At 50.0% G+C, this 23,401-nt stretch overlaps 1 protein-coding gene across 2 annotated transcripts in view; it reads left to right on the plus strand.

Moving 5' to 3' along the window:
• Positions 1 to 437: 437 nt before the first annotated feature.
• The window catches only part of Trpv3 (transient receptor potential cation channel subfamily V member 3), a 28,214-nt gene continuing 5,250 nt past the window's right edge, over positions 438 to 23,401 (plus strand). For both annotated transcript variants that reach the window (XM_077800941.1, XM_077800940.1), the window contains exons 1-12: positions 438 to 556; positions 7,202 to 7,306; positions 7,443 to 7,529; positions 8,198 to 8,355; positions 9,125 to 9,301; positions 10,837 to 10,977; positions 14,067 to 14,347; positions 16,471 to 16,647; positions 17,541 to 17,699; positions 18,396 to 18,497; positions 19,670 to 19,743; positions 22,108 to 22,273. In XM_077800941.1, coding sequence (XP_077657067.1) covers positions 438 to 556; positions 7,202 to 7,306; positions 7,443 to 7,529; positions 8,198 to 8,355; positions 9,125 to 9,301; positions 10,837 to 10,977; positions 14,067 to 14,347; positions 16,471 to 16,647; positions 17,541 to 17,699; positions 18,396 to 18,497; positions 19,670 to 19,743; positions 22,108 to 22,273 — 1,746 coding nt within the window. The remainder of the gene's footprint in view (positions 557 to 7,201; positions 7,307 to 7,442; positions 7,530 to 8,197; positions 8,356 to 9,124; positions 9,302 to 10,836; positions 10,978 to 14,066; positions 14,348 to 16,470; positions 16,648 to 17,540; positions 17,700 to 18,395; positions 18,498 to 19,669; positions 19,744 to 22,107; positions 22,274 to 23,401) is intronic.

Consider the following 23,401-nt stretch of genomic DNA (forward strand, 5'->3'; position numbering starts at 1 on the left):
ATCAGAGGAATCCAAGGCTGTGTTACTAGGAACATAGGGTCTAGAGAAGCGGAGGTGACAATCTGGCTCTGTCAAGGTCAAATGTCTTAAGCGTAGATCTGAACACAAATCCTAAGGGAAGCATAATTCTATTTGGAGTCTGGAGGGGCTAGATATGGTGGTTAGAGGAGAGGCTATAGGCCATGGTGGTCTCTACCTGGATGCCTTGCTGGGCTCTCTTAAGGCCACCTAAGCAGGGAACAGGAGAAACTGCAGAGACAGTCTCCCTGCTCCTAAGAAGGACTGGCAGCCTGGGAAAATGGGGAGCGAACTCTCTGTCCTAGGGGGACAGGGAGTGTGAACCGGAGCTGGATGGTGCCATAAGGTGGTGTGAAGCCCCCCGAAACTCCTCCATGCCCCCTCAACCTGAGCATCTGCCTTGTGATTGCATTCCAGCCATGCATGCCCACCCCAAGGAGATGGTGCCCCTAGTGGGCAGGAGGACCACTGGCCCCAGTGGAAACCCTGTTGTCCTGACAGAGAAGAGACCGGCAGAAGTCACCCCCACCAAGAAGAGGTAGGGCTGGCAGACTTGGACCTGGCTTTTGTGCAAGTGGGGCACAGAAAGCTCTACCCCAAGGAACCTTTGCTTCCTGTGACCTAAGAGCATCAGTGTCATATGGGGTGGTCTGGTGTTTGAATAGGTATAACTGAGGGGAACAGCACTGCATACTTTGCTGGAGATATCTGTGTGACTGTATGACTCCTGGAGGAGTCAGGGGACACTAAGGAAGGCTCCTGGAGGAGGAGAGGGACTGTTGGAGCCATCTTTGAGACAAGGATGGAAAAGGTGGGTGGGAATTCCAGGTGGTTTGGACCCTCAACTAGATCCATTTTTCACATACACCAATAACTTTCATTTTGTGTATGCCTGACCAGGTTAATCAAGCTCTCTAACCATATCTGTGTAAATGAAGTTTTGTAAACAAAGAAAAAAACAAAACCCAGTTTCATGTATGAGAACTAGCTACCAAAGGTGGAAGGTACTATGAGACCATAAACAGATTCTGGATAGCAAGTATAATTTACTGGGGACTTGCAGACAGAGGTGTGTCTTGGGAGGCATAAGACAGGAGGATCCTGGCACTCCAAGGCTGGAGGAAAGGGTTAAAGCTGTTCTGGACAAAGGTGGCCATGAATGTACCTGGATTTCTCAATTATTAACATGTCCCATGACAGTTCGGTGCCAGTCCTGGTGTTAATGGGTAGCACAACACTCTGGATTCTCTACCTTAAGGAATTTATTTGTCCCATAAAGTTTGTGATACATGCCAGGGTCACGTAGCAGGCAAAACGGAGATTGTGACCAAGATGGCTATAGTCAGGCTGGAGTCCTGCATGGGGACCCTGGCAATGGCGCCAACTCAGAGGATGATGGTTAATTGGTATTATGGCAACCAAGTGCTCAGCACAGTGCCTGGTGTGAGGCCAGTGCTCAGCATGTATCCACAGTCAACAACTTGCTACCCTCATCGTCGTCACTGTGATTGTTACTCTGTGAGGCTCCAGGGAGCTGGGATGGTTCATTCCACTTCCCAGCTGGGGAGACTGAAGAGGGCAGGGGCTTCTCTAGGCTCACACCTTCCTGCCCCTGAGCTGCCTCCAAGGCAGGCTCTCCATCCCTCAGCAGATTGGTGCTTCTGGGATGGGCCAATCTAGAGCAGAAGACCACCTCAGCTATGCCTCCCTTAGACCTAGGATGGCCATTTGCCTTGCCTCCTCTGTTCTCTTCCCAGGTCTCCTCTTGGGCCTAAGGCAAGCTTGGTGTTTTCCTTCGGTTTTTTTTTTTAAAGACATAATTATTGAGGTGTCCTGTGTATCAGGCCCAAGGTTAGACCCTGGACAGGGAGACATGGACACTGGGGTGAGGACCAATGAGAAGTTTGGTGCAGCTGAAATGCTGAGTGGGGAGAGGAATTTTGGAGGCAGTGAATCTCACTGGGGCTGGTCTTGGGGTGTCAGTTAAGAAACTTGGACAATCCTGAGGGGAGTGGGGAACCCTCAGGAGGGTTCAGAAGTGAGGGACTTCCCATGGGACAGTGTGGTAAGATTTGTATTTTGGAAAGATTACTTTGGGTGACCCACGTGGATGATGGATTGGAGGGGGGCAGGGCCAGGGAGGTCACAAGGAGGCTGTCTGGAAGGCCAGGTGAGGTCTGAGCCTGGGTTGTCAGGGATGGAGAGGAAAGGACAGATCAGAGAGGTATTAGTGTCATGGGATCTGCTAGGGGAGGGAAGGGAGAAAGAACAGGAGTCACCTCTTTCTGGTGGGTTGACTTGGAGAGATGGTGAGGCCATCCCTGACTTGAATAATGTGTTATACCAGCTACCAAAGGTGTAACACATTATTCAAGGTCACAAGGAATGGTCCAAGTTCAGGTGTGGAATTCTGGGTGAGAGGCGTCTGAGGGATATCGAGATGGCGACTTCATCCTGGAGCTCAGCAGAGGAGACCGGGTGGAGATGGAGATGAGACAAGTATCTCAGGAGCAAGAGGGGCATCCTGGGTCTGGATGTGCCTGTCCAGGAAAGAGCAGAAAGATCTGTGAGCTACGTTGGCAAGGACCACCTTCCCCTCTCATTTTCCCAGGGGAGGTTCAAATCTTGAGGAAGGATAGAGGACAGGAATTTGGAAAAATCCCAGGGTCTCTGCCACAGGATCAGTCAGTCTGCCTTTTCTGAGCCCCTCACCATGCATGGACTGCTCTAGGTGTGGCTCTACTGGTTGACTGCTTGGCCCAGTCGAGGGTATGAGGTATGATCTTTGTCTCCTGAACTGGTGGCCCAGAGATGCTCCAAGGGCTCTTGTGTGAAGGTCTGGACATCTCCTGCAGAACTGAGTATAAGACTTAGGGTTGTAGACAGGAAAAGAAAAAAATATATGCAAAGAAAGAGGGCGACCCTGAACAGGAGAGAACCGTGTACTAATGACAGAATTGAAGGAACCAGGAAGTCTACAGCATGGAGAGATTTTTTGGATCTGGGGGCTTTGCCCGAGCTTCATGCTGTTCCCTGTGAGCAAGGTGGTGCCCAGGATCAGAGATGCAGGCCATAGGGGGCTGTGGGAAAGCTGGGCATTTCTTGGGACAATGCAGGTGGCCAGACAAGCTCCTTTCCAGCCCCGGACTTGCTCGAAGTCCTGGAGTTATTCCTTGGGAGGAACAGAAATGCAGGAAGAAATGGTTTAGAGTTGTCTGTGCACCTGAATTAACAATACCCAGGTGAAGACCTTTGGCCTGAACCAAAGGTAGGAGTAAACAAGGATCATTGGCAGAGGGCAGGAGTCAGGATGTCCTGGGCCAAGACCTGGCCATGTGCCTACGAAGGTGGGAGGGATGTGGGGTGCGGAAGCAAGTAGGCAGGCCCTCACGCCTAGCAGCTGTCCATCCCAGGAGTTAGGTCCTTGCCCAACAATTGGGTCCTCCCTAGCAGGGTTCTTGTCACTCTCTTCCTCACATCTTGCACTCCAGCCACTGGGGATGTCCTTCCCAAGACTCAGCCCTACCCTTCCTCCCCAGGACATTTTTCTCATGCTGCCCTCTCTGCCTCCAGGGCTTTTTCCTGAGCCAGTAGAGCATCCCATCCCTGTCTTTAGCTGCAAGGAACTTTGCTTCCCTTGAGCTCCCACAGCCCTACCCTCCTCAGAGGCCGAAGCTGTCATTGGGATGATATGTTAGCCCTGGTTGGGATCTGTGAGCATGTGAGTAGTTTTTGCGTAAGTGGATGAGACCATGAAGGAGCCGGAAAGGAAAGGAGAGGGGTGAGATGAGGAGCCCAGCATGGCCACTCAGCACGGCCACTTAGCACCGACAAGGACACTGCAGGGTGAGCTGATGCCTTGACCTCTTCCGTGGGCCCTCAGCCTGGGGTGGACAGATGCTCTCACCATCTGGCTTCCTGGACTGTCCTTGTGGAATTGTGGTTCTCATGCTCACGCGTGTCTGCTCACGTGGGTGAGTCTGAAGATAGGGTTGAGCTGTGGCTGGCTGGACTTGAGGGCTCAAGGGACAGGGCTAAGAATCCCTCAAGAGAGACAGCCAGGAAACCACACTGGGGAAGGAGGGGTGAGGCTGGAGACAGGATCAGCTTTCTCATCGGGCTGGGAGAGGAGGTTCTGTGGCCTGGCTGAGCCCCAGAGAAGGACAAACACTCATTGCCACAAAAACACACCCTCAGCTGCTCCTCTGGGAGAAGGTCTTGAAGAGAGGGCAGGTGAGGAGAGGCAAAGGACCCCTTGTCACTTGTCCAAGCCCGGAAAGGGGCTGAGGCTTAGAAGAGGCAATGAGAGCAAAGTAGGAGTCACGTGAAGGATTCCACTTCCTAATATTTATGGTTTATAGTTGTGTTGGTCTGTCTGATTTTTGATTCTGACCACAGATATGAATTTATTGTATTTACCCCATCTACATACCTGACTACATTATCCATCCATCCATCCATCTGTCCATCCATCCATCCATCCATCCATTCTTCTATCATCTAGCCATTACTCATCCATTCACTCATCTGTCCCTCTCTCTAACCAGCCATTCTTCCTTCCACTCATTTATTTATTTTTAAAATATTTTTTTTAGTTGTCAATGGACCTTTATTTTATTTATTTATACACAGTGCTGAGAATTGAACCCAGTGCCTCACACATGCTAGGCGAGTGCTCTACCACTGAGCCATAATCCCAGCCTTCCACTCATTTATCTTTCTCTCATACCTATTCTCCCACTCACCCATTCAGCCAGGGTCTTCTGAGTGACAGAACCCCTGTTGGAGAATGCAGGACGATTTTGGGGAATCAGGATGGTGCAATTGTGGTCCCTGCTACTGAGGAACTTATAGCTGAAGGATGATGGATGGTCCAGAGCGCAAAGCCGTGGCCTCAAGCACGGTGCCCTGCTCTCTCCCTGGAGGACTGGAACAGCAGACCTGGGAGGGCAGGGAGTTTGCCCACTTACCACTGTACCCTCAGCTTTGGAAACAGTACCCAGCATATTCTAGGTCAATAAATATTTGTTAAGTAAATGCACCACTGAGTAGCTCAGGTGGGGTGGAGTGGGAATCAGGAGAGACTGGATCAACTGTCTTAGAGGAAAACTTGTGGGTGTAGGGGTTGGAGCTCCACGTGGAGAATATTTGGCAGATCTCAACCACGATAATTTGAGGCTGAGTCTCCAGTAAATGGGTTTGTAGCCCTTGGGTTAGGGAGCCATAATGGAATGGCACCCATTTTGGGGTGGCACTTCTGGGGCACTGCAGGGATCCGTAGGTGTGGCAATCAAGCTGGTTGGCCTTTCATGTCCCAGAGCTGACCTGGCTCCAGAGTACAGGCCTTAGGAATCATCTGACCTCACCACTATCCATTCACGTGAGGACACCTGGTTCGGCGATGAAAAGTGACCACCTGGGCCACACAGGAGGCAGAGGCAGAGAGCCTCTAGAACTCAGGCTTTTGGTTTCCAGCCAAAGGTTTACTCCTTTCTTTTTCTTCTTTGTTTGGAAGAAGTCTTTGCTTTTGGATCAGGTCATAAAATTCCTTCTGATGGGCAGGAGCCAAGAAGGCGAGGGCCAATGTCTCAGCCAGCACTGTCCACTGCCCCCCTTATGCTCCATCTCTGGATTAGTTCTGAGTCTTCTAGGCTTATCTAGAGGCCAGTTCTGGGCCCCTCCTGCCTGCCCCACCCTGGGCAGTAGCTATATGGGGCAGTCTCCCTCGGTGGCCAACCTCTGCAGCTGGTTAGGTTGAAAGCAGGCCCAGAGGGCTGAACTGAGAGCAGAACAGTGTGGACTATGGTGTGAACTGGGAGCCCGGACAACAGCAAGCAGGTTCTCAGGCCAACTTGGTTTCTATTCTGGGGGGGAGAGGTGACCCTAATGAGCTGCTTCTCTGTACTGAGTCTCAGTTATCTCATCTGTGGAGTGGGGCCATGATCCCTTCCCTTCTGCCCTTCCTTCTGAACTTGACTAAGTGAAGCTAAATGAACTCTACTTTGGGAGCTTTTATGGGATCTTGTGAGGATGGGAGGGAACCTGCTGGAAGGCATCAGGAAGCAAAGGTTCTTGGGAGCCTCGTATGCCTGGAGAGAGGTCTGGCAGTGGGAGGCCACCAACCTGGACACAGTTAGCAGATGTGCTGCAGCAGCTGCAAGGTGGGGTGTTGCTGCAACTGAAGTCACCCTCAGCCTGATCCTCACCATCCTAGTTGTTACCACCTCTGAGTGTGGGATTAGGGTCTCTATGCTCACACACATCTGTATTTGTGTGTGTGTGTCTGAAGATGGGGCCCTGTTGGGATATGGGGCCCAGTGGGCTCTGGCAGGCCCGGAGCCACATACTGGGTCTGACTTGACTCTCTTCTGGCAGTATCTGTCCTTTTTGGGGTCAGCCAAGCCACGGGGCCTCTTCTGCCAGTGTAGGAGAAGGCTGTCCTAGGCCCTGCCTCTCCCCACACTGCCTGGGCTTTCCTTTTTGACTCATCAAAAAGTCAAAAGGTGTCTCAGCCCTGTCCCCTGAGCCCTAAAGTCCCCCCTACTCTAGATCAGCCTTTTCAACTTGTTTTCTGTCATGACAACAAAACAAAACAAAACAAAAACTACCCTTTGCTGAACAAAGAGACCTGGGATGGGGGTAGGGAGGCACAGCGGTGTGACTCTGGCCTTTTCTCCCTCCCTCAAGAGCCCATAAGGCCTGCATGGATCTTGGAGTCCAGAGGCCTCCTCTTACAGGGCTCTCACTTCAGACCTGAGTTCTGAGGGCAGCGGAGTGGCCATGGGGAAGCTAGCCCTCTGGGTGCCCTGTTCTGATCATTGAAAAATCCTCTAAACCTGAAGGCAGCTGCAGATCCCCAGGTATTGGGCCACCCCAGTAGAGACTTTGTGGTTTATCCACCCAGCATTTCTAGCAATAGGAGTCACCCAGACTCAGTCTCAAATCCAGGCTCTGCCACAGTGCTGCATGTGACCATGTTGAGTTGGGTCACCCCAGAGCCTCCCAGGGGCTCGTCTGTGAACTGTGATGGTGCCTGGCCCTAAGGGCTGCTGTGAGGGCTGGATGAGGTCAGGCCATGCAGAGTTGGCTAAAATGTGGGGGACCCTCCATGGCAGGGGTGCAGGATGCACAGATGGACAGGTGATGCCCCATCTCTAACGACCTTGCTTGGGTGTCCCCTCAGTGCACACTTCTTCCTGGAAATAGAAGGGTTTGAGCCCAACCCCACTGTTGCCAAGACCTCTCCCCCCATCTTCTCCAAGCCCATGGACTCCAACATCCGGCAGTGGTGAGTATCAGCCCCTTGCCTCGTCCTCAGCTCCCGTGGGTGGCCAGCAACATGCCCTGGGCCATGTAGCCTGGCCTGGCTGTGGGGTGCTACAGAGAGAAGTGTCCTTCTCTCATCCCTCCTGCCATACTTCCAGCATCTCTGGCAACTGTGATGACATGGACTCTCCCCAGTCTCCACAGGATGATGTGACAGAGACTCCATCCAATCCCAACAGTCCAAGGTGAGTCTGGCCCTTGCCTATCTCCTGCTGTACCTACCAAGGGAAGAGGGGTGGGATATAAGTCTGGAGACATGGGCCATGGTTGTGGCATGGAGGACATTTAGTGGGGGGAGTGGAATATCAAATTTTATAAATTGTAAAATAATACCCGATCATTATAAAATAATATACAGAGGATCAATAACTTTAGCACAAGACCACTTATTGTAAATAAATTTAAAATACACGCATTGAAAACAGCAATATGCATTTTGCAAAAACACATGCAAACAAGAAGAGACATCAGTGCATAACCAGGACTGTCCATTTGGAGTACGGGGACAAGGATGGATTGGAAAAGTTCAAACCATGCAAAATATGAAAGTGAAATTTTCCTTCCCCTTGCATATTTCAGGGCAATTTGCTGTGAATAGTTAGGCACATATTCTTCCTGATTATTCCTAAATATATCCAGATACATATTTCGATAAATGCGATCACATATGGATAGGAAGGGGAGCTTCATGGGGCAACATGGAGCCCCAAAGCACAAACACAGGATTTGCAGGTGTTGTGACAGGCCTGTGAGGTGTCCTTGAAGGTCCAGCAACTCTGTTGGGGAAGGGGTGATAATTGCAGGGTGGGGGAGGGGGTGTGCATGGTGAAATGAAAACATTTTCTGGCCTCAGTGCAAACCTGGCTAAGGAAGAGCAGAGGCGGAAGAAGAAGCGGCTGAAGAAGCGCATCTTTGCAGCAGTGTCTGAGGGCTGTGTGGAGGAGCTGGTGGAGCTGCTGGCGGAGCTGCAGGAGCTTTGCAAGAGGCGTCGCGGTGGCATGGATGTGCCTGGTCAGTACCTGGTCCTGGCAGACGCTGCAGGTCTAGGGATGCCACTTGGCACTTGATTCCTGCCCCATCTCCTGTAGGGCTGGGTTTTGAGGAGCCTTGCGTACTGGGATAGCAGCCTTTAACTCAACTCTGAGGGCAGTGGGGAGCTATGGAAGGGTTTAGGCAGGTGGACGTCATGGCCTGGCTCCTGTTCAAACAGTGTTGGGACCCTGAAGGAAGGCTGAGAGAATTGTCAGAACTTGGGGACATAGGGATTGAGGAAAGAAAAGAGTCCAGGGTGGCACCATTTGGACTTGGGTAGCTTGGTGGATGGTAGGGTCCTTGCTGTCTGGGGACCCAGAGAAAAGCAAGTGGAAGAGGAGGTGATAAGATCTATTTGTAGGCTCCGGGGAGGGAGAAGATGGAGATAAAGATTTCAAGGTGTCAGCACAGAGGTGGACAGAGGGAAGCCGGACAGAGGGAAGCCGGACAGAGGGAAGCCAGGCAGTGGGTGAGACTGCCCCTCGCCAGGGACAAGGTGCAGAGGTCAAAGAGCAAAGGGCTTTCTTTGGCAGGAGAAGGGAGGAGGAGCCCAGAGCTGGAGAAGGAAAAGCTAGTAAAGAAGGAAGAGTGCTAGGAAGTTCAGGGTCAGGGAGGCCAGGCAGGGGAGAGGGTGGAGAGCAGGATCCTGAGGCGAGAGGCTGCAGCTCCCACACCCCCTTCTGAGTTGTGAGGGTCAAGGGCCACCGGTCCCTCCTGCCCACGCCTCCATCTGTGACCCTGCCTGTAGACTTCCTCATGCACAAGCTGACGGCCTCAGACACAGGGAAGACCTGCCTGATGAAGGCCTTGTTAAACATCAACCCCAACACCAAGGAGATCGTGCGGATCCTGCTGGCCTTCGCCGAGGAGAACGACATCCTGGACAGGTTCATCAACGCCGAGTACACTGAGGAGGCCTATGAAGGTATCCTGGCTGCCAGAGGCTGTGCAGATGTTTCCCAGGTCAGGGTGCCCGACCACAGGTCCACCAGAGGCACTGCTGCCACCTAGAAGTCTGAGTGCACAGCACGGTGCTGGGCATGCAGCAGGCACTCCCCTTGCCCTTCCTTCTTTCTACAAGTAACTGTGAGCACTGACTATGCGCCAGGTGTTGTTTTTGGCACCTGGGTGAACAAGACAGATTAAGGTCACTGCTTTAAATAAGGTAATTTTAGACAGGAAATCTATGGAAATAAAGGTAATATGACAGAAAGGGGCTGGAGATAGGCCACTTTAGCATGGATGGAGAAAGGGGCTCTTGACTTCATGATGAGAAGGATCCAGAGTGTGGATGAGTGAGGCATGTGGCAATGGACAGGAGGCTGGAGATCCCAGCAGGGGCCCAGAGAAGCAACTGTGTATCATTATCATCATGATTAATAACTGTCCGGTTTGGCTCTTGGTGATGTGGTTGCCCTTGTAGGTGGTGCATAGAGACAAATTTGGGATAGTATTTCTCTATCCAGGAAAGTCATTGTGAATAATCAATAAGATATGTGCTCATTTGAGTTTTTAGAGTCAGTAAACAACAGCCTGTTAGATGCTTGTGGCAAAAAATAATTGGTTCCTGATTGGGTCATCTTGCTGACATGCCAGTGGGCACTAAGCATCTTGGCTTTTTCCAGGTGGAGTCTAGCTTAGGCCCTTCACTGTTCTTATTAAGAAAACCATTTTATTACTTAAACTCTGCAGATTGTCAAAAGGGTTTAAACACCAAGGATGTGACACACAAGAAGCTACAGGAAAGGGGAGAGGAAATTCAAGGAAGATTGCTGCTACTGAGGGTTGAACTGCACATTGAGTTGGTAGTCAAAGCAAAGAGAGAAACTGAGTGAGCCATGTAATATTCTTAGCCTGGCACTAAGGAGTTGATGCTAGTCCTGTAGACAGATCAGTGCACCAAGTTTGACTGTCTTGATTCTTCTCCCTTTTCAGTCCCCTTCTGTGCCCTTCTCAGGGATGTAGAGATTTCACTCTTCTGGCAGCGGATTCCCTTGAGGGCAGGGATGGAGTCCGTTCCCCATAGTTGATTTTCTGGTGCTTTTAGGATCTCACATTGGAGATATTTAATATAGATTTTTTGATTGGGTGGACAAATTAAAGTTATTAGTATCTCCATCAAGGCCTTGTGAATAATCAAGGCCTTGTGTAGTGGCCACAAACCCTACCCCTCTCCTTTCTCTGCGGCCTCTAATGCCCCTTATCTCTTCCTTCTTTCATGAATTGGTCTCCTGCTGGTGGGCTTCTCTCTCTCTGCAGAGTAGAAGGAGCAATTTATTCCTGCCGCCCCAGAAACCATCCTTGTCCCACCATTCTGCCCCCCTGACGATGTCTCTGAGGCCCTCCCTTCAGTGTTTCTAGGCAGTCCCCGCCACGTGGGGCTGCGGGATTCCTGGATCAGTTAGGTTGGTCCCCGGGTCCCAGCGCTGAGCGCCCCTGCCCGACCCCGCCTGTCCACAGGGCAGACGGCGCTGAACATCGCCATCGAGCGGCGCCAGGGAGACATCACCGCGGTGCTCATCGCGGCGGGCGCCGACGTCAACGCCCATGCCAAGGGGGTCTTCTTCAACCCCAAGTACCAGCACGAAGGCTTCTACTTCGGTAGGTGCCGCTTGTCGCCCGGCGTGGGCTGGGGGGTGGCTTCCTAGGGAGGAGGAGGGAAAAGGGTGAGCCCGAGGGGGAGGGGAAGGGGGGAGGAGGGAGGTGGACATGTGGACAAGTGGGGGAGGGGAGAGGAAGGGGAGGGGCAGGGGCGTCCCCTGCTCTGGCTCTGGCCCGGTGGTACCTGCCCCCAGAGGCGCTGGCAGGCTGGAGACCCTTTAGCCAGGTAGCAGGTCCCAGGCTGCGGAGGACAGAGCCTGATTGGGATGCTGCTGAGGCAGATCCATCTGAGCAGGACCCCTAGGGTGGATCAGAGAAAGAGGGGCCTGGGGAGGTAGGGAGGAGCCCCAAAGCCTGCAAACCCCGGGTCGTCACTTGGCATTAGAGGGCACATAGGCAGTCACCTGAGCAACCCTTTGTGGGGAACAGACACTTGGGGGGAGAGGGACGGAAAAGAGCCCCGTTTCATAGGAGAGAGATGGTTCTGAGAAGGGAAGTGACTTCTTCCCCAGCTTAGTATGGCCTCCATGCAGGTAGGTGTCCTGGCTTCCAACTCTGGTCTCTGTCCCCTGTGCTCAGAGCCTCACAGGGCATCCAAAGTGAGAGAAGCCAGCCACAACCACCTGTAATCCCAGAGGCTGGTGAGGCTGAGGCAGGAAGATCACAACTTCAAAGCCAGCCTCAACAATTTAGTGAGACTCAGTTTCAAAATGAAAAAAAAAAAAAAAAGGGCTGGAGATGTGCCTCAGTGATTAAGTGCCCCCCAGGTTCAATCCTTGGTATGAAAAAAAAAAAAAAAAGCAAGAGGAAGAAAATCTCTGACAAGTTGGGAAATCCAACAGCAATTAGGGTTAGATGTATCAACCTAAATATATATTTTTAAAAATCACATTCTCCAAAGAATACTGACATTTATTTGGGAATAATAGAGCTTTGCAATGGGGATATGCATGCCATAGTGAACTGAGGTTGAGCAGGGCACGGTGGTATACCTCTGTAATCCAGCTATGTGGGAGGCTGAGGGAGGAGGATTACAAGTTTGACACCATCCTGGGCAATTTAGCAAGACTCCGTCTCAAAATAAAAAAAATAAAAAGAACCAGGAATGTAGTTCAGTGGTAGAGTGCCCTTGGGTTCCATCCTGAGTGTCTGTCTGTCTGTCTGCCTGTCTGTCTCACACACAAAGAAGTTGAGGCAAGGGGAAGTTTTAATGAGAATTGTGTCAGATATTTTGAAGCAAATAATCCTTGACCACAGTGGTTAATAATAAGTGTGGTATCAGTCCAAGGTTGAACAGTTTGGGGCAGATGTTTTTGCACTGGTACTTTTTGTATAAAGTTGTGGCAGTCCCTATTCAAGTGACTCTGGCAGAGTGGTTTTTTTTTGGTACCAGTTCTCAGGGACACTTAACCACTGAGCCACATCCCCAGCCCTATTTTGTATTTTATTTAGAGACAATCTCACTGAGTTGCTAAGCACCTCGCCATTGCTGAAGCTGGCTTTGAACTCGTGATCCTCCTATCTCAGCCTCTTGAGCTATTGAGTGGTAGAGTGTTTTGTGAATCATGTGAATCATGTATAAGAGTCCTTCCTTTGTAACCACCCCCCTCCACCCCGGTTTGTTTACTTTTTTTTTTTTTTTTTTTTTGGTTAGGTTTGACACAAGTGACTCCATTTTGATTCTGACAATATTCAACATTTCTTTCACAGATGCTCTGAGTGGAAAAAAAAAAAGTTGAAATGTGTAGTTTAGATCTGGTGACCTCACCCACTTAATTGCACAGTTGTGTTATTTCCACACATGCTTAGAACTGTGAACCACCACCATGATCAAGACAGGCCACCAGCAGCTCTGCCAGATCAAAACATTTCTCTGAGTAATTTTACAGGAAATTGCCAGCCCTGGACTGAGAACCACTCATCTCTTTTCTCTTCTGGGTGGCTTTAAATTTTTTTTTTTTTTAAGATGGACCTTTATTTTGTTCATTTATATGCAGTAGTGAGAATCAAACCCAGTGCCTCACATATGCTAGGCAAGTGCTATGCTGCTGAGCCACAACCCCAGCCCCTCTTCTGGGTGTCTTTTTAATGAGCAGGACTAGATGGTTCTGTGAGTCCTGGAGGACAGGGTCTTGTCTAGTCAGTTTTGTGTCCCCATTGCCCAGCACAGAGCTTGGTTGCAGTTGGTGTTGGGAACCCTTTGTTAGGTGTGAAGAGAGGGGACAGGAGGAAGAAGAGGAGGCAGGAGCCTTGGCCTTCAGCCGTGGTGCTGTCCCATCCTTGCTGTTTGACCACTTGGGAGTCAGTGGCCTTCTCTTTTCTTAACAAACAGTTATTGAGCACATACTATCTGTGTCAGGAACTGTTTTAGGTGCTTGAAATATATCAGTGAACAAAACAAAGATCCCTGCCTTCATGGGACTTATATTGTAGGTGTGGAGAGAGGCCATCCATAATAAACATTATAAATGAGAATGTTATGCATTATGTTAGAAAATGGTAAGTGCTATTAAAAAAAAACCAAAGTAAAGCAGGGAAAGAGGAACCAGAAGATCTGACTGTGATGAGAGGAGATGGGTTTTGATTTTAAATAGGGTAAGGTTAGGGTGACTTACAGAGAGGGCGATACTTGAACAAAGACTTCAGCAGGTGATAGAGTGAGCAATGCAGAAATCTACATGCAGAGGGAACAGCTCAGGCAAAAGTCCTGAGGTAGGAAAATGCCCAGTGTGTTAGAGGGAGAGGAAGAAGACCATTGTGGCTGGAGGGGAGTGAGGGATAGAGGAGGAGAGGTCAGAAGATGCAGGGCTTTGTGGGCTGTCATTGGAACTGGGGCTTTCATTCTGGGAAGGTGGGATTCACATGTTAATGGCGGCACAGTGTTAGAGGGCAGCGGGGAAGCAGGGAGGTTGGTTAGAAGGCCACAGCATCAGTAGAGCTTCAGTCTCTGTTCAAATGGGAGAGGAAGAGACCATCAAGGAACCTCAGGTGTCAAAGCCACTGGGACGGTCAGGCTGTGGACCCCTGGGGCCTGGGCACACTGCTTCTGACCTCTGAGATACCTGAGTCCCAGTGCTCCTCTGGCCCAGGTGAGACGCCCCTGGCCCTGGCGGCATGCACCAACCAGCCCGAGATCGTGCAGCTGCTGATGGAGAACGAGCAGACGGACATCGCCTCGCAGGACTCTCGGGGAAACAACATCCTACACGCGCTGGTGACGGTAGCCGAGGACTTCAAGACCCAGAATGACTTTGTTAAGCGCATGTATGACATGATCCTGCTGAGGAGCGGCTCCTGGGAGCTGGAGACCACCCGCAACAATGACGGCCTCACGCCACTGCAGCTGGCCGCTAAGATGGGCAAGGCCGAGGTGGGCCACTGGGCCAGGGCAGTGGGAGGTCGGGGAGGCACCGCTGCCACTCTGCCAGTGCTGGTGCCCTCCTAAGGATCCCGCAGATCATAGCCTCAGCCCTGGGAAGGTCCCAGCCTTAGATGCAGAGTGTGGCTGTGGCCTGGGACAGGTTATTTTGAGTGACAGCTAGTGAGATGTGGGCACCTCCTCTGCATTTCAATGCCACAGTTTGTTGTTCTCTCTCTTCTCCTGGGACTTCCTAGCTGGGGTCGAGATGACACAATGTCTCAAATGCTTTGTGCCTGAGCATTTCTGTGTGGTGCTGGACCCAAGCAGAAGTTGAATGTCTGACCCTCAGGGCCTTAGGCCTCTCCTGAAGACATGTGTTCCAGAACGACTTGTCTGGGCCCAGAACTGGCTTTTTTCCAAGGTCAGAACTCAGGTTCTTTCCAGGGCTCAGATTCAGAGGCCTAAGCCTGCTCCTCAGCCTTTGAGCCTGGGAGGAGATGGCAGCTCCTAGGAGACTGCAGGGCAGACAGTGCTTTTGAACAATCCCAGCTGTGCACACCCCTCCCTAGTCAGCTGCCCTGAGGGCTTTGGGTGGTGTTCCAGTGGCCAGGGCTGGGGACCACAAGAGACCTTTTTATTCTCCTACTGGGGGAGGAGGAGATGGGAATGGCTTCAACAGAGGAGGAATTGTGTCCTTGCCTCCCCCTTCTCCTCCCCACCCCTGGGTCACAGCCTTCTGGGGGCTTTGATAGTCAGATTGTGGTTTCAGATTTAACCTCCTCCAGGGTCTCATCTCTGCATAACACGGTGGCACATGCTCTCCCTGCCACCCCAGCTCAGGGCAGAGCCTCCCTGTGGAGGCCAGTCTAGGGGAGACGCCTGTACCCCTCCCCACTCCTTTCCTGGATGTTGCCTAGGGCAGCCACTCTTAGGGAGTGGAGGGTACATGACACTAAAGCAGACCTGCCCTTGGGGATTTTATAGGCTTGTCTGTGTGGTGGGGAAACCCAGTCCTAGGAGCTCTCTATCTGGGCTGAGGAGACTGGCTTACCATGAGAGATGGCAAGGGAATGCTGCTGGGTTGTGCAAGACCCATGCTGTGACACCTCCTACTCCAACAGCACCTCCTACCCCAACAGCACCTCCTATTATGTCTTGGGCTCCTGACCCAGGAAGCCCTAGTCTCCAAACTTGAGTAACCCAGGGCTCAGCTTTCCGGAAGTAGTGAGCTGGATACTGGGTGGCCCTCCAGTCACCTCTACCTAGTAGTCTCCTTGGTCTACCCTCCCCACACTAGCTTTCAGTAGTTGGCGGTGATTTGGGAATTTAAAAATTCCCCCAGACACCTAACATTCAGCAGAGTTTGAGGATCACTGACCCCATAGCTGGCCAGAGTGGTGAGCCTCAGTTTGACTGAGGGTGGAATGAGAAACTGGACATCAACTTCTAGCTTCTTCTCAAGTCCAAGCCAACTGGAAATTGTTACCAAAAAATGATCAATTCCATTAGGGTGCCGTGGCACATTCCTGTAATCCCCAGCAGCTCAAGAGGCTGAGGCAGGAGGATCATGAGTTCAGAGCAAGCTTCAGCAACTTAGTGAGGCCTTGTCTCAAAATGAAATATAAAAAAGGGCTGAGGGGGCTGGGGTTGTGGCTCAGTGGTAGAGTGCTCACCTAGCACGCTTGAGGCCCTGGATTCGATCCTCAGCACCACATAAAAATGAAATAAAGATTTTTAAAAAAAGGGCTGAGGATGTTAAGGGCCCCTGGATTCAATCCCTGGTACCAAAAACAAACAAACAAAAGCAACCAAACAAACAAAAAAATCAATTCCTGGGTTCTTCACTGAACTGGAGCCCCAGCTGGTGCAAGGATTAGGAGGAGTTAATGGTGCAGCTTTGTGTAGCCCGTGAAGGGCCTTCACATCTTTGGTCCCCAGTGAGATGGGCTGAACTGGAGCTTTGCACCCATTCCACCGATACTGCAGGGGCCCAGAGGTCATGGTGCAGATGCAGGACTCAAACCATCTTGATGGAAGCATCTTTTGGGGCCTGCCCTGCCTCTGGCTGGCCCAGCCCTGTTGGGCCCAAGCCCCATCCTGTGGCTGACAGTTGTTCCCCTTCCTGTCCCCAGATCCTGAAGTACATCCTCAGTCGTGAAATCAAGGAGAAGCCGCTCCGGAGCCTGTCAAGGAAGTTTACTGACTGGGCATATGGCCCTGTGTCGTCCTCACTGTATGACCTCACCAACGTGGACACCACAACAGACAATTCTGTGCTGGAGATAACCGTCTACAACACCAACATCGATGTGCGTCTCCTGGGCAGTTGGGAGGGGCAGGGAACTAGGGCGGGACCTCAGTCTGCCACCGGGAAGACCCAGAGTGCTAGCTCCACGGTGCCTGGAGTCCCCAGGGCTTTCTCTCAGCAGCAGAATTAGACATGGAAGCAGGGGATGGGGGCTGGGGAGATGCTGGGCTCCACTGTTCCTGGTCAGCCTCAGATTGCGGATCCTATTTGGTGAAGGGTCTCTGGGTCCCAGAATCCTGGGAAGTTTGGGGTGTGAATATAGTCCATATGGCCTGGTTTGGAATCCTCTCTCCTTCCAAACCTGGTTCCACATGAGGATCTGGGGGTGCACGGCTTCCTGGAGGAGGTTGGAGTAGGAGATTAGTGAAATTGGAGGTGAATAGAGAGGATCAGCTCTGAGAGGTTTTTAGCTCTTGGGAGAAGTGAGACAGAAGTCTGTTGGTATTTTACCAAGTCTTGCTTCCCAGAGCCTGCCTTGTCTAGGGTTCCTCTGGACCCTTGCAGCAGCCTGGTTGGTAGGGCAGGGATTGTTATCATTTTATAGATGAGGAGATTGAGGCAAAGAGAGGGTCATGGGCTGTCCTAAGGACACACGGTGAAGAGGAAGATTGGGATTGGAACCCCTTTTTAGCCCTCCCTCCCTGCTGTGCAACAGATGCTCCGGCTGGAAGCCCCACTCTCCTGGAGCATTTCCCTGCTGTCTGTGTGCTTTGGGAAGAGCCCAGGTGCCAGAAATGACCTTTCCACCATTTCCAGCCAAACCAGTCCATTGGGCATAATGACGGGTCCCTTCAGCCAAGGGCCCCACTGACTCAGAGCTCATGATGGGCCCTTTGAAAGTGGTCCTTCCCTGTCTCCTCATCTCCATGGTGACTGGTGGTGTTTTCCCCACAGAATCGGCATGAGATGCTGACCCTGGAGCCCCTGCATACGCTGTTGCACATGAAGTGGAAGAAATTTGCCAAATACATGTTCTTCCTGTCCTTCTGCTTTTATTTCTTCTACAACATCACCCTGACTCTTGTCTCTTACTACCGTCCTCGGGAGGTGGAGGTACGTGGGTCTTTGGGGGTGGATGGGGAGGTGAGACATGGAGGAGCTTGGAGCTGTCCCTGGGCAGATGGGGAAATTGAGGCCCAGAGAGGCATAGAGATTTGTGTGGGGGTCACCTTCAAAGTTTCTAGGGAACTGAATGTCTTTAGAACTTAGTAGGGCTAAGCTCCAGGCACTTAGCCCCAGGGGAACTCATGTTGGGGAGAGTTGGGGAATCAGGAAACCCAGGCCCTGTCCAGGCTTTTGATCTGAATCTAGAATGCATTGGGTGTTTCTGCTGTGAGGGCCACAGGAGGTGGGAGGAGGGTGTGGTCACTTGGCCAAACTACCCACCCCTCTGGGCCTTGGTTTCCCACCCAACACCAGAGCACAGATGGGCTTTGTTGACTATGTTAAGAGGTCCTGCTGAGTGTCTGGTGATGGATGGGTTCTGGGAAGGATGAATGCCACGGGGCATGTGGAGGAGTCGCACAGATTGGCTCATCCTGCTCACTGTGGAGTTCTGGTTCCCACCAAGGGTAGGGAAGGCAGGGGCAGGGGCCTTCCATTCCCTCTCAGGCTCTCTACACAGATGGGGTTCCAGGCTGGCCTCTGGTCCAGCTTGAGGGTCTGGAGTGTGTGGGTGTCATGGTCCCTGGAGCTGGTGCTGCCCACACTCCTCACTTTTCTCCTCCCCCTCCTCACTTTCCCCCACAGGCCCTCCCACACCCCTTGGCCCTGACGCACAAGATGGGGTGGCTGCAACTGTTGGGGAGGATGTTCGTGCTGATCTGGGCCACATGCATCTCTGTGAAAGAGGTGAGTGAGCTTCTGAGCCTTTCCAGACTGTTCTGTGAGGCAGGCAGGGTGAGGGCAGGCCTGCTGCCATCCTGCCCTGCTCTACCATTCCTGATGGGCATGTGGGGAGAAATTTCCCTTCCAAGCCTTAGAGCCCCAGTTAAAACATGGGAATAAGTGAATAAGGCAGACCTGGTCTACCTACTTCATTCCCTCTGACCACCTGTCCAGTTTATCCACCCTTTATCTCTTTCTAGCCACTCAGTGAGCATCCACCTCTCCCTGTCCTCACCCATCATCCTCCACCCACCTGCTCTCAGCCACCCAGCCACTCATTCATGCATCCATGTTCCCATGCTACCTTACCCCCACCATCATTCAATCCTCCATCCAAGCATCCTTCCATCAGTTTTGTTTTTTAATTTTTATTTTTTGTGGTGCTGGGGATTGAACCCAGGGCCTTGTGCATGTGATGCAAGCACTCTACCAACTGAGCTATATCCCCAGCCCCATCATCCTTCCATCTGTTTATCTGTGCATGCATCTATCTAATCCATCCATCCATCCACTCATTCATCCAAGCAATGAATCAACAGGTATATTCTGAGCACCTTCTACATGTGAGGACTTGGGTGGTAAGGATGGAGTTTGCCCTCTTTGGTTCACAGTTTGGTAGGAGATAGATCATGGGAACAGACATCTAGATTTTAAAGTAGACTTGGAAAAGTGCCCTAAGTTGGGCAGAAGAAGGGACTTTTATCTAGGGGCAGGGGGAGGGAGGGAAGCTTGAAGACAATGATCAGGCTGGTAGGGTAGGGTGCCATACAAGGGCACGGGGACAGGATCATACAGGGTAGTTGTGGGAAATAGCAGGACCAAAAGCTCAGAGGCTGGAAATCTAGGCCATTTTTGGAGAATGGAGCTGTCGTGAGTATGTAACTTTGCACGTTCTGGGGTTAGGATGGGGGTCAGGAGTTAGAGAGGTAAGAAAATCTGAAGGAGCATCCCTCCTTACTGTGGGGTCACCTACAGTAATCTAGACATAGGACTTCTTCCATGTCCCTCCCTGGGTTTTGATTGGACCTTTGCACACTCACCTCTCATGGAGTCTCAGTCCTGGGGTGAACTCTCTCCCTGAGGTCCTCCAGTGAGCGGCATGCAGAAGACAAATTTTTCTTTTCCTTTGTCCCTAGGGTATCGCCATCTTCCTGCTGAGACCCTCGGATCTGCAGTCCATCCTGTCAGATGCCTGGTTTCACTTTGTCTTGTAAGTAGGTCTTTCCTCTTGGTCACACCTCAAAGGCAGGGCCCAAGTCCTCTGATGTGGCTGCCATATCCCTCTGAAGTAGCTACTCCACCATTTAAACTATGTCCAGGCCTTCTGCCATGGTTACATACCAGGGATCTCCTCTCTTGCATCTAGTAAGAAGGGCACACAGATGTGCCACATAAATGTGGAGCAGATCAGAAACCCTTAGGGACAGCACCAACCATCTGGTGACAGTGATGGCTGACTCTGTCCACTCTGTCACTGAGCCTCAGGTGGCAGGCAGCATAGAGAAAGCCTGAGAAGGTGTAATGGTTCTGTTTTCTTGTTTACAAAGTGATATTCCAGGGCAGCCCCTCCTAGTTGCATGGTACCGCAAAGTTACCATCTGGGACCTTAACAGATCAGGACTAGAAAGCACGTGAGAAATCACTGAGTCTCATGTATTGATCCCCTGAAGCTCCCAGAGCTAGGAAGAGTCACCTGAAGTCACAAGGCACTTCAGTGACACTCCAGTAGGAGTCCCAGCTCACTAGTCATTTTACTCCCAACTGATGCATACTTGATGGCCACAGGGCCCCAGGCAGAAAGCCCAGCTCAGCAGCCTCTCTGAATGAGGTCATAAGTGGCTAACATCAAAGGCTCATGTGACCTCTGTCACTAAATGAACAGAGGCTGATTCAGCTTTACTGCCATGGTAATGGGATAGAATCTGCAGCTTGGAATGAAGAATGCTAAGCTCCACAGACTGGAGTCTCTCTTCTGAGCATTTAAGAGGCTGGGTCTATGGGATCTTGAATCTGGGCCTAATGCTTCCAAATATCTACTTATTTTATTAAGTATGCACCTGCCTTCCAGAGACATGAGCCCAGTTCTTCATCCTTGTGGGCAAATGGGGTACCCAGATACTGCAGTAAAATGGATGGGCCAGGTGCAATACTGCTCCACATGCAAGTTGCATACACATCTGTCACCTTTGAGGAAGCATGATTCCAGAGAAGAATGTATTTATACAACTACTGGCTTCAGTCCATTGCCCTGTTCTTCTGATTCTTTATTGTTTTGTTAGCATAGAGAAAGGTGGAGACATTCTTCCTCATTTCATTCCCATTGCAATTGATCATTCATTTGTTCTCCACTCTGCCAGAAAAACAAGCTTTATGTGTCCTAATTATGGTTAGGCTTTTTATAATTGTGGAAACTGTCAGATGTTATAAGCAGGAGAGTGTTTTTAACCCTATGTTGGCAGAGTATATGCAGTGTTGATGAGTGCGTTTGGATATCCTATGTGTGGTATATATTGTACTTTAAAAATGTAATTGTGCTAAAGTGCACATAAAAATAAAAGCATCTTGACCACTTTTAAGTGTTCAGCTCAAAATTGTGAAGTACATCCAACTGGCTGTGCAACCAATCTTACAAAACTGAAACTGTATACCTAGTAAACAACAATTCTCTTTTTCCCTCTGACACCCTGGCCACCACCTGTCTATTTTCCATCTCTTGTGAATTTGATTACTCTGGGTACATCATATAAGTGGAGCATATAGGATTTGTCTTTTTGTGACTGACTTATTTTGGTTAGTATATATTAAAGCTTTTTTTTTTTTAAAGAAAAGAGTAGGTTTTGAAGGACTTGATTGATTGTTTAAGTATAAATGTTCACAACATTTTTCATTTTGGTTAAAAATGTAATTACTCACTGCATCCTTGGTGTAGCCTAGTGGCTCCCAAGTGGTTTATGATATATGGGAATCATAAATCATGTGGTGTTTTAAAAACCATACATCCTCCTGGGCTGCATGTCAGAATCTCCTGGAGCCCTGGGGTGTGTGTGTGTGTGTGTGTGTGTGTGTGTGAATAAATGTATGTAAAGTATATATAAATATATATATATACATATATAATTTTTTTTTGGTACCAGGGATTGAACCCAGGGGCACTCAACCACTGAGCCACATCCCCAGCCCTTTTTTGAATTTTGCTTAGAGACAGGGTCTTACTGAATGGCTTAGGGCCTTGCTAAGTTGCTGAGAAGTTGCTGAGATTGACTTTGAACTTGCAATCCTCCTGTCTCATCCTCCCAAACTTTTGGGACTACAGGTGTGCACCATCTCACCTGGCTGTATTTTTTTTTTTTAAGTCCCTGTCAGTCACAACTAGTCTACGATTGGTCCTGACTTGCATCTGGCGATGTCCTCAACAGGCTGGAGTTTAGATGTATGGATCCAAGGCAGCCTTTATCTTGTCAGTCCGGGTCCCCAGGGTGACTGTTCATGGGGTTTAAGGTTTGAGGGATTTGAATGTCTCTGCCCTGATGCTGAGAAGTGAGTAAGGCCCTTGTCTCCTGTGTCTCCTGAACAGTTTTATCCAAGCTATGCTTGTGATACTGTCTGTCTTCTTGTACTTGTTTGCCTACAAAGAGTACCTCGCCTGCCTCGTGCTGGCCATGGCCCTGGGCTGGGCGAACATGCTCTACTACACACGCGGCTTCCAGTCCATGGGCATGTACAGCGTCATGATCCAGAAGGTATGCCGGGAGCTGCACTGGTGGGAGGGCCCTCAGAGGGCGCGTCTTTTTTAGGTGGGGAAACTGAAGTCTGTCGAGAAAAAGGGCTTAACACATGGCAGTCGATCCATGGCTCCTTCTCCCGAATGCCATAGTCTTCCTTGGCTTTTGGCCAGACTTTAAGTGTCCACATCTTACAATGCCCAGGCTTGTTGGACGTTGAGAACGGACACACTTTGTGAAGGAAGGAGGTTCTCATCCCTGGGCAGTGGTGTGCTGGAAAATATAAAACAATTGCTCTGTGTGTATTTGTGTGTGTGTGCGTGTAAACCAGCATATGTGTATAAATACATATACGTTTATGGCATGCAATATGCATTAGTATAAGTTCCACATAACTAATTGAGTCTCACAGAATACTTAGTTTTTAATTAAATTCTTTCATCTGTTGCCAAACTGCAATTGACAAATGTGCGTTGTTCCAGTTTATGTTTTATTTTATAAGCAGTTAAGATGAGAGTGAAACAGTGAAGACTTAAGTTGAAGCTTCACTTGTTTGTCCATGGCTGGGAAACTTCTGTCCTGAATAGGATAATTGTTTGCAGATACTGGAAGGCCATCTTGTTGCTATTCGGGGGCTATTTATAATGTAACAGCTATGGACATTTTGAAGTTGAAGCTGCCTTCACATTTTCTCTATCACTGATTTAAATATACACATAGACATCAATAAAACAGTGAGTCAATCTGATTTGTAGTGTTTACCACTCTTCCCGCTGTCAAGCTCCACCATGGCTGATTTCCTGTTACTGACATTATGTTGCCAAAGACAGAATTGGGAAGAGATGTGCAGTTACACATCCTTATGTAGTGTTTCCACCATGGGGCTACAACAGAGGTAAAAAAACCTCAAAAGCATAGATAATTGTAAAATGTAGTAAAATAATCAGGGAATGATTAGTTTTGAACATTTATTATCTTTATTTTTAATATGTTTATATTATGTTTTGCAAAAAAGTTGATTTCTTTTTCCTTTGCTATATTGGGAAACCATTGACAAATAAAATTGAAATTTAAGGTGTACTGTGTGAGGAATAGGAATATATATATACACACACACATACATACATATACATACATATACACACA

This window comes from Urocitellus parryii, chromosome 7 (genome assembly GCF_045843805.1).
Source record: "Urocitellus parryii isolate mUroPar1 chromosome 7, mUroPar1.hap1, whole genome shotgun sequence".
NCBI classification, from domain to species: Eukaryota; Metazoa; Chordata; class Mammalia; order Rodentia; family Sciuridae; genus Urocitellus; species Urocitellus parryii.